Genomic DNA, 11059 nt, shown 5'->3' with positions numbered 1-11059 from the left:
AATGAAAAATACCTGGTTCTGTAACAGCAGTGGACACTGATATTCTGCGTGTTGTGGAAATATTGTAAGGCTAAACTGTATAACAAAGGGTCTCATCCATCTGAAGGCTTGATGAAACTATGAACACAACCAGTAAGACAATTATTAAAAAGAAGATACATTTTCCAAAGAGCTCTTATTCACTTCAATCACACAGTGTGACTGATAAAAACAAACCACGTGTGACTGAGTTTATGATAACATCCTGTAAAGACAACTGGGAACTGTGCAGCAAAGAAGATGTGTACTCTTCAAATGAAGAGTATATTACACATCAACTTCTTTTATATTGAAAACTAAAATATAAAAACGTAAGAAGCCATGATAACATTATCCGAGGTGTTCTGGGGTCATCTGTCATGTTTAACATTCAGTTCTCATTAAAACGCACAAAATACAGTTAATGATTTATTTTCCATTGTGATTTAAACTACAGGTTCGGACTAACTCGTTTATTACTCGCATATTAATTAACTGTCAAAACAATTTAACAATCGATTAATCCTAGGTTTATTTAACATGACAATTCAGTCTATTCAATCTTAATCATTATTCAGTCCTACTGTGTGTGTGTGTGTGTGTGTGTGTGAACCCCCCCCACCACCACCACCACCACACAAACGTTTGTGTTTATAACGTTGATATTTAAGTTAGGCTATATGATATCCATGAAAAGTTAACATTTCAATAGTTTAGTTCTAGCTTCTGAGTTTTACAGTAGCCTATAAACTTGCAGAGTTAATTAACCAGTCATACCGTTATGATAAACATGTTAAAAATCCATAGAATTATGTGTAAACGTACATGCTTTTATTTTGTTTTAGCTCGGAGCGGTGTTTAACTAACTTCCGCTTGAGACTTCCGGTATGGATTGGATGTATGGCGGCGCCCTGGTCGGCCATTGTAACTGCAGGAAGGTACTCTTGGGATGTATGGCGGCGCCCTGGTCGGCCATTGTAACTGCAGGAAGGTACTCTTGCTGAGATGGCATTAGATTATAGAAAGGTCGTTTTCAATGTAAGTCAATGTGGCACGGACTGGCACTAAGGAGTAAATGAGGTGTATTTTTTTTAGAGACCTTAGAAAATGAGTTATGCCCTGTACACACTGTGCGATTTTGGCCGTCGCAGACGAAAGACAGCGGATCGTAGGAGAATCGTGGCGAAATCTTTGGTCGTAGCTCTAAATCGGCCGTCTTACGTCGCACAGTGAGACAGGCTCTACGACGGCCGTTGTCAGCGTCTTGCGACCAAAGACGACCTGCGATTAAATTCTGACAGTGTCAGAAAACTGCTACGACCTCCGTCTACTAATCAGCTGATGGACGTCTATCAGTGGCGCAGGTGACAGGGACGAGCACTGATTTTCGAGTAAATAGTCATTAAATTAAAAAACGAATAGCCTATCCTGTCATGTCTGGAGAGGTGTATAGCCTATTCCTTTTTACTGTCGCAGAAAGAGGAGGAACATGGACAGACTCATACAGCCATCAGAAAAGTTGTGTGTGAAACTCATGGTGAAACTCTGTCCAAAAAAAAAAAAAAAAAAAACCCATGTGCGGACTATGATGAGAAGCGGTCGCCTACCGGAGAATATTGACGTGTTTACGCCGGGAGAGGTGACTTCGTCCTCGTTTAGATGTGCTCTCATTACATGACGGTAGGCTACTGCTGTGATGTTCTCATAGACTGTAAAGGATGTTCTCTAGTACCAATACAGGCCGTGATTTCATTTTTAAATAACGGACAACTGGCGGTACTGCTCCACTGGTGCCGGTGACTTGTGTCTGTGTGTGAAGAGGGAGAGAGGGAGGGAGCGGGGAGGAGGGGGAGCGGGCGACCTGCGATTCAGTAGAACGATCATCGTACAGTCTGCACACGTCAAACTTGACGTCGTAGCAAAGATTGTAAATTCCACGTCGCATAGTGTGTCATGCAACAGTCTTATAAGACTGCTAAAATCGCACAGTGTGTAGAGGGCATAAGACAACCCATCTTCTAGAATATCATGGGTCAACCCTAAATACACATCTTGACCAAGTTTTATGCAATTTGCATTAATAGAAAAAAAGTTACAACATAGGTAACTCGCTACCCCTTCAGAAAGCTTAGGGAGCTATGAGGGTTAATTTTTTTTTTTTAATAATAATATATAGCTATTAGCTAGTGTTAAACTATAGGATGTGGGACACTGAATCATCCCTGGACCCTGTGAGTGACGAACAGCCGAACTCCACACGTGAGTTTGTTTATACTGATCAGCTGTAGCAAGAACGTGACGCTGCAGGAGAGGAGACTGTAACCACTTTGCTGTAACTAAACAGGACACGTTAGCTCGTGGTGCGGTTACGCCGTACATTAACAGGTGACTGTTTCACTACAATTAGCCTACTGTGTGGAAAACCCATAGCCTGTAAAAAGAAAACCCACGCTGTAATGATCGTGATCGAGTTGGACGAGTGTGTTTGGAGCTGACGGGAGGAGAGAAAAAAGAGAGCTAGACGCCGTAGCGGCCGTGATATGACGACACCGTCCCCGCGAGGAACTCGGCTGTTACGGAAAAGGACCTAAACCAAGTCGAGTAGAGCACATAGAGCCCAACTTTGTAGTGTAAAGAGCCATTATTGTGCGTCTGCCCCAACTCTGAAGCTGAAGCGGTGCTCTCTCTTCCTCCTTCCTGTCTCTCTCTAGCTGTCCTTTCAAAATAAAAGCACAAAAAGCCGGAGGGGGAAAAAAAATAAAAAAAACACTGACTCGTGAGCTGGTGGCGGTGAGATATTTAGCGTGGCAGCCGCCACCACATTATCTATGCAGGAACCCTTGTATGATTAAGAGAAAATACCACAGTGTTTCTCATTAAATAACAAGAGAGTTTCGTTCCAGTCAGCCCCTCCACCTGCCGCCTCTCTCTTAGTGCGGTCGCATCGCACCTACAGTACCCTCACCTGGGTCACTTCTCCGCTGCTGCTGCTGCTGCACACGCCCCATCTCTCTCTCTCCCATGCTCTGTGTGTGTGTGAAGAGCAGCCCCGCTCCTCAGTGATCAGAGAGACAGAGAGCGGCAGGGAAGAAGCAGTTTATGGCGCTGTGGAAAAAACTGCAGCCATCGGCCACTATCGGAACCAAGTTCCGCTGATTCCGATAGTTTGTAAAACGTCCTATCGGCGCCGATTAATCGGCCAAAACGATTAATCGGTCGACCTCTAGTCATCAGCTACCTCAAGACTGTCTTCGCTAGACATGGTGTCCCATGTGAACTGTTTTCCGATAATGGGCCCCAGTTTTCTAGCTGCGAGTTTGCTGCCTTTGCTAAAGAATGGGGGTTTCAACACTCTACATCGAGTCCAACCTATCCAAAGTCCAACGGCTTGGCAGAAAGCTCTGTAAAGACAGTAAAAACAATGATTTGTTAGGCAGGGTTATGAGCATGCGTGGAAGCCCCGCCTGTACAGCAGTGGTGTACGTAGCCATGCAGGTAGCACGAGAATGTTTACTGTGTATAAGCTGTGAAGTAAATATAAAAGACCAGCTATCACGCCTCGTCTGCTCATTCAAGATAAAGCAAGACAACACATCGGCGTAGCAGTGCATGTCCATATAACGGTTGCAAATGGATACCAATTGTCTTCGTAACAAAAAGACACACCAAAAAACATCCAAATACCTCCATGCTGCTCGTATGTAATGTCCGTCTTGTATTGAAGCCCCAAAATGCGAAATTTTCCCCGAAAAAAATTAAATAAGTCTATATTTCAAGCTTGTTTGTAGCGGAAGCTCCTCTTCCCGGTTCGTTCGTTTTTGTTACGAAGACAATTGGTATCCATTTGCAACCGTTATATGGACATGCACTGCTACACCGAGACCCCCTGTAACTCAGAGAAGCCACGGAGGACTCTGAAACTTCTCCCAGCCCTTAGTCCACATGAGGGGGAGGAGATAATGAGTGAAATTTGAATTTTGGGTGAACTATCCCTTTAAATGGGTCATATGTAACCTGACCCTTTCATCCAATCCTCTACCATCACGAGCGGCGTTGCCTACCTACTGTACATATAGGCTGTATTCTGTATCAATATCAGACCTCAGATCAGAGATGAGATTTATGCTGCGTTCACATGGAGTCCGGCAGACGGCAAACCGGATGTCATGTTAGTGGACGAGAGAATGACAATCAAACTTTGGGGAGGCCGGCAAAAAATACCACAGACAGTATCCTCAACTGGATGTGACGTATGACTGGGCCTATGTGGACATTCCTATAGCAACATCGTGATGCATTTTGCCGTCCCGTCTGACTCTGACCGTTTGTTTGTTTTTGCCGTTCCCTCCAGTGGCATTTGCTGTTTGCCGACTCCAAGATATCTGCTGGAAAAAATATTTTCATGGACCGTTTATTGAGTCACTGAGTTATTAAAGTTAAACAGGTAACGGTTAGCCCTGCCAATTTACATAACACACGTAAACAAAATTTATGTTGGAGCGCAATGACTGATGGGTAATATCCGTTGTCAACATCCGGCGAACTGGGCGAAGTGAGGAACCGTTGTTCACTACCTCCCTGCACAGTTCACAGTTCCCTTCGAACTGCTCCCTACGGTTTGGAATCACACTGAACATGGCGGCACACCTGCATAGTCCACTGCGCAGGGAGCTACAGGGCGATCGGAACGCAGCCCAAGTGAACGCAGCATAAATCTCATCTCTGATCTGAGGTCTGATATTGATGGGCTTTGCGATATATAGGCAAAGCTGCACGTGTATTACACTATACTGGTCATATCTGTCCTCCTAGCAGCCATGGTCGTCATGCAAGTCGACCAAAGCTATCCTGTTCTCCCTTTTTCCAAATACAAAAAATTGTATGTTGAGAATGTAGACAATAGATGGGTAGTTGCCACACTCAAGGTTTGGAGGGAAGTCTGCCACAATTTAAAAATAAATGAATGAAGATGTAATTTTTTTTGAAAGAAATGGGGAGTGATCCAGACTTGTTGCCTAATAAAATGGACCAAACATTTAACATATGGGCATCCAAAGGTTTATGTAAATTTGGACAAATGTTTGGGGATAAAGAAATGAAATCTTTTGAACAGCTATCGGTGCAATATGGTTTACCGAAGTCTCATTTATTTCGATTCTTCCAAGTGAGAAGCTATCTTTTTAATGTTGTGAAAAAGAAATCTATTCATGAAATAACCCCCCTCATAAAATGTATCCTTAAAATATGACTGTGGTACTGAAACAAAATTTCCAACTGAATTAGTTAAAACAATACAAGATGAATATCAAGATAAACAAATGGATTCCAAAGTAAAGAATAAATGGGAAAATGAAATTCCTTGTAATATCTCACCAGTAGATTGGGAACAAATGTGCAAAAACATACATCAAACAAGAATTTGCATGGAAGATTATAAACCGATATTTAGGACACCCCAAATCCAAAGTAAATATAAAATTAATGTAGACTCAAGTTGTTGGAGGAAATGCGGGGAGCAAATAGCAAACCACAGTCATATATTTTGGTCTTGTAAAGTTTTAGATGGTTTTTGGTTAGATTAGGTTAGAGAATTATCAAATATTTTTCGCATCTCTGTGAACAACAACCCTTTAGTTTTATTACTTGGAAAACTACCAGAAAACATCAAGAAGAATGATATATACAGTATTTGTTTTTAATAATAAGAGCAGCATTAATTAAACAAATTACAAGAAACTGGTTAAAAGATGACAATTTAAATAATCCTAATGGAAGAATTTAGGTAATGGAGAAAATAACAGTGAGAACTAGTTGTATTTTTTGTATTTTTGTTTTGTATTGTTATTATTGTTATTATTAGTATTAGTATTAGTATTAGTATTAACTATGTTTTTCCTTGTCTGTCTGTTCATTTAAAGATAAAGATAATAAAAAAAAAGGGGGGGGGGGGGGAGCTATCCTTACCAAGATCACACATTTAATAAAAAACATCATGTTTTGATTGTGGTTTAAACTGTAACAATTATAAATAAATAGATAGATGATCAAAACAGATTAGCTTAACCTTCATCTTGAGGTGGAGCTTCAACCTATTCAACCATAGCTTTTGATTTGTCACCTCCAGTGGAAGAGTATTGGTGCTTAGAAGACATTCAAGAAAATACACAGGCAAACACACAGGCAAAATATTTAATTAACAATTTCTCAATTATTACTGGTTACAAAACAACCCTAAAAACTTCACTGCACACAAATTTCATATTCAGTCTTCAGATAATAAAATCCACCAATGCAATAGAAAAATAAAGATAATGTGACCAGCATCACTCAAGACAAAAATAAATCCAGAACATCCCAAGGATTTAATAATAAAACAGAAATTGAGAAATAATCAAATTCCAACAAAGGCAAAACTCAGCAGCACAGGGGCAGCCCCAACCCAGAGAAGACAATAGATGAGCCGTAGGTGATGGAGTTGCGTACAGGTGGAGATTACAGGTCTCAATAGTCTCCTCCCTTTTGTACATATGACTTTGTTACACTTACAAAGACTGGTCACTAGATGGCAGTCCAAGACCATGTATTGATATTCACCAGGCACTCGAGTGAAGGGAAGAGAGAGGCTCAACAGATAGAAAATACAGAAACAAGGAGGCAGAGGTGGAAGCCAAAGATAATTTACTGTTATTCAAAGTGTGGCTCTGCTGGTTCAACATTAAGCTATAAGTGAACTCCTTCCCCTAATGTGACTGTCACCACCAGAAAGATTGCACTGTGCAAAACCCAGCCCCAGATTCACTTTGTACATGGGATTGTGTAGCTATCACCAAAAAGAGCCCACATGATTCACGGGCTAGGCAGATAAAGTGGAGAACTACTCAGTCATGAGTGCTGTTGATTTTTGTTTTAAATAAAGCCTCTTCGTCATCTCACTTGTGTTTCAAACTGAATTATTTCCATGTGTGGCCTTGAAAATGATTTTTTAAGGCTGCTACACAGAGCCATGTGTCTTGGCTCTTGAGCCAAGACATGATGTGTAGTTCAGAGCATCAGGTGATGGTTGGTTTCTACAGAGGCTTCAGGGCACAACTTGCTGTCAGCAAATCTAAGTGAATCTGGTTCTGTTTTGCAGTTTGGCTGCACATCTGTCTGATATTTTTTAGCTCTTGCATCAGCCCCTCTGTCCCATGTCTCTGTGATAATGTCTTTGTCATTCATGTTTTAATTATCACTTGGATGCTCCGTTTGGTTCCGTGGCACCAGCAGGTCGATGTCAAGTCTCTTCTGTTCTTCTTCACTGTTAACTGTCCTGTACCCGATCAATGACATGGCCCCTTTACACACTTCCTGGATGCGTTTGACCTTGCTGTGTGGCAGCAGGGTACGCCAAGCCTCAGACACCTTGGTGGCGTTTCGTGAAGTGACTTTAAAGGCTTGTCCCTCCAAGCCTTTGCCTCTTCCGTGGGTAACTCTGTAGATCCACTCCTCCAACTGCGGCGTCATCTCCAGACCTACAAATTCATACAGTGCAGATATTTCCTCCAGTGTGTTGCGTACCACATCCTCATAACGGACCATTTTGTAGCGCCCTTTTAGAAAAGGAGGGGGTTTCAGGACGGCCCTTTCATTGATGCGCACATGGCTACGGCAGATTTCCTGTGTGACTTCATACGGCACCTCAGCAGGTGGGATGTTTCTCTGCTCCAAGACAGCAGCACTGTCTCGTATAAAGTTGGCGGCCCCCGCCTCCCTAGACCGAAACGCAGCCCGTGGGTCTCGGACCAGGTGGATGATGCGGAAGTCTAAGTTTGGGTCCTGCAGAAGTGGGTAGAGGGGTTCCAGCTCAAATATGCGCACTGTTTTTAACACCACATGACTGTAAGTGTGGCAGGCTTCCTCCACCTCCTGCATGTTGGGGGGCTGACACATCTCTATGCAGCGATCCAGGTCACTGAACTGGTTGCGTGGTGTGAGAGAGCAGGCTGGAGGCGAGCACAGAGCTCGACTTTGAGGCCACACAAACATGGACTGGTTGCTCTGAAGGTAGGAATCCATCACAGAGAAATCACACTGGAACACACTCCTCAGTAGATCCCTCACGGCCATTCGCAGCACCCGTTTCCTGGGTTTCTCCAGGTTAAACCACACATGCCAAGCGGGCTCCATAAGATAGAAGACAGACGGGTGCTGATTGAACACCTGGCCAAGGAAGGATGAGCCTGATCGCCAGGACGACAGCAGCAGAACATGAACCTTGTCATTGGAGGAGGCAGAGCTGCAGGGATTGAACTGGACAAACCAGGCACAGAACAACACCCCTGTGGCACCTAGCAGGATCACCAGGAAAAGCATGGTGCTGAGGCTCACTCTGCAGCGGGGCATCATGGGTAATGGTCTCTGTCAGTGGCCTCTGCGAGATGTGGATCGGTTTTTACGTCTTCTGTGGAGCTGTGTTACCTCTGTGGTAGAAAAGACAGAGACAGACAGATATTAAACAGCTCTTATGGTTGGTTTGATAGACTAATACAACAGATAATATGTTCTATACACAATTAACATGGATGGACAAATTAGTGGACTGACCAGAAACATGATTAGTTTGAAACTACAGTTCTGTGTTCAGTATTATGAATGAACTGTGGTGTATTTGGTGGCTTGACTCTGATTGGACTATACTGATAACTAACTCCTGCCCCCTCCTTATCTGCCACCTCATGATGACATGACACTGATGTGAAGTGATAGAAAAAACAATCATTCTTTTAATATTCTTTTTGTTTTGTTTTTTAAGAAGGGGTTCTCTGCCACCTCCTGAGAAAAGAGTGGCTGCCCATATCTAAATCCACCATTATTCACACGCACACACACACACAGACACACACACACAGACACACACACACACACACATCACATGCTGAGTGATCGCTCAAAACGCACGTACACCTGCTGCTCCCCGCTATAGACCGAGTCGGCAACCAAGGAAACGTCACTTCCGGTCAGAGCAGTGGGGGAAAACAAACCGATTCCCCCATAGACATACGTGTAAAAACGCAGCATTTTAAACCTTTGTCTAACGCTTGTCCGCTGTCATGTCTTAGTTTGAATCACTATGCTGACAAAGAGCTACATATTAAAAAACTCATCACGATCCGGGACGATTGTTGTCCGTACATTTTAAAATAATGGGTCTTTCACAGTCAGTCTACACCGAGTCGGCAACCAAGGAAACGTCACTTCCGGTCAGAGCCGTTACACGGTTGGGTAAGATATAAAAGTTCAGGTTGTGGTTTTTCAATTTATTTGCGGTGCAAAATGGTACACAACAACTCTTAGGCATCGTCTCCGAGTGTCTGGAGCCGGCGGCCGGCGGCGACCAAGGGAACGCCACCTAAACGTCAGAGCCGTGGGGGAAGACAAACAGTTCCTCCATAGACAGACGTATGTGACTGACTGTGAAAGAGCCAATATTTTAAAATGTACGGACAACAATCGACCCAGATCATGATGAGTTTTTTAATATATAGCTCTTTGTCAGCATATACAAGTGATTCAAACTAAAGCCGTTTTCCCACTAAAATTAGCGGGTCGACCAAGGGGGCAGTTGTGGGTCTGAGAAGTGAAGCTCACTTCCGCGTTCAAAAAACTGCAATCCCCCCGGATTCCTCTGGGGGCTGGTGTCAGAAGGGAGCATTCCCCATAGACCCCCATGTTAAAATCGCCGATTTTACATCCTCAATAAACATGTTAAAAGCCTGGTGTCAGAAGGTTTTTTTTTCTCAATCGATAGTTTCTACCCCCGCACACACTCTGAGGGGGGTGAATTTTTTTTTTAACTCTGCCGTTTTACTGTTATTAGGTTAAAACTCTGGCCAATTAGGGCGCGGAAACGTTGAGTGACAGGTCCGAGCAGCTCCGTGGACAGCTGCTTCGAGGCCAGTGGGCGGGTTCTCGGCGGTTCTCGGCCGGCCAATCCAACATGGCGCTGTCCAGGCCGCCATATTTGAGTCACAAAAACGACTCCCCAAAACCAATGGGTGACGTCACGGACGCTATGTCCATTCTTTTTACAGTCTATGGGGTCGACGCAGGTTTTTTAAACGCGGGTCGACCCGCTAACAATCGGCATTTGGCCCCTTTCCCATTGACCAAAATGAGCCGAGTCTGACCCCCCGCTGAGGGATCAGACAGAGCAGAAACCAGTCGCCCCGCTCTCATCCGCGGTGCAAGAGACACACAGTCATGCCACAGCCGCCCGCCGCGGAGTGTCCGTCCGCCGAGGCAGACTCTCTGGCTGGCTGACCTGGAGCACCAGGACCGCGGAGGACAGCGAGTCTGCTGCGGCCGGATGACGGACGTCCGCGGCACAACACGTCAGTTAAACAGACTGTCGCTTCTTTTATTTTCTTTTTTTCTATCGTTTTGGTCAGTGTTCTCTGATCTTTTGATTCCAGTCTCGGATGAGAGCAGAGCAGAGCAGAGCTTTGTTTTGGTACGTGATATGAGACGCGACCGGCGCGATGACGTGGCGTCACGTAACGTTCAGTGTCATCACGTAAATTAGCGGGTTGACGCGGGTCTGGCGTTCCCACTGCAAGCCGTTTGGAGCCGAGCCGATTAAAGGCGATTTTAACCCGCGTCGCTTGCCGAGTCGTTTGACCCGCGTCGACGCGGGTCAAACGACTCGCCTTTCCCACTGCCACCAAAAGCCGATTGTTAGCGGGTTTAAACGGGTTTTTTGGCCAGTGGGAAAGGGGTATAAGACATGACAAAGGTTTAAAATGCTGCGTTTTTACACATATGTCTATGGGGGAATCGGTTTGTTTTCCCCCCACGGCTCTGACCGGAAGTGACGTTTCCTTGGTTGCCGACTCGGTGTATTCCCTCTCCCACCTGGAAAATAAAGTCTCCTACATCAGGTTGCTCTTTGTAGACTACAGTTCCTCCTTCAACACGGTCATTCCCAACAAACTCACTCCCAAACTATTGCAATACTAACACTTGATCTGCACTCCACCCTCTGCCTCCCTCACTTTCTGACTGG

The 11059-nt window shown here is 44.4% G+C and overlaps 1 protein-coding gene across 1 annotated transcript; it reads right to left on the bottom strand.

Moving 5' to 3' along the window:
* Window positions 1-7239: 7239 nt before the first annotated feature.
* On the bottom strand, window positions 7240-8403 carry LOC310987280 (carbohydrate sulfotransferase 6-like; the record flags this gene model as incomplete). The annotated part of the gene is made up of 1 exon (XM_083973470.1): window positions 7240-8403. One exon carries the CDS (start codon window positions 8401-8403, stop codon window positions 7240-7242), a length of 1164 nt encoding a protein of 387 aa, XP_083829596.1.
* Window positions 8404-11059: the final 2656 nt, after the last annotated feature.

This window comes from Trachurus trachurus (genome assembly GCF_905171665.1).
Source record: "Trachurus trachurus genome assembly, chromosome: 6".
Lineage (NCBI taxonomy): Eukaryota > Metazoa > Chordata > Actinopteri > Carangiformes > Carangidae > Trachurus > Trachurus trachurus.
The sequence above is the reverse complement of the archived record's forward strand: the minus strand, read 5'-3'. Positions and strand labels throughout refer to the sequence as shown.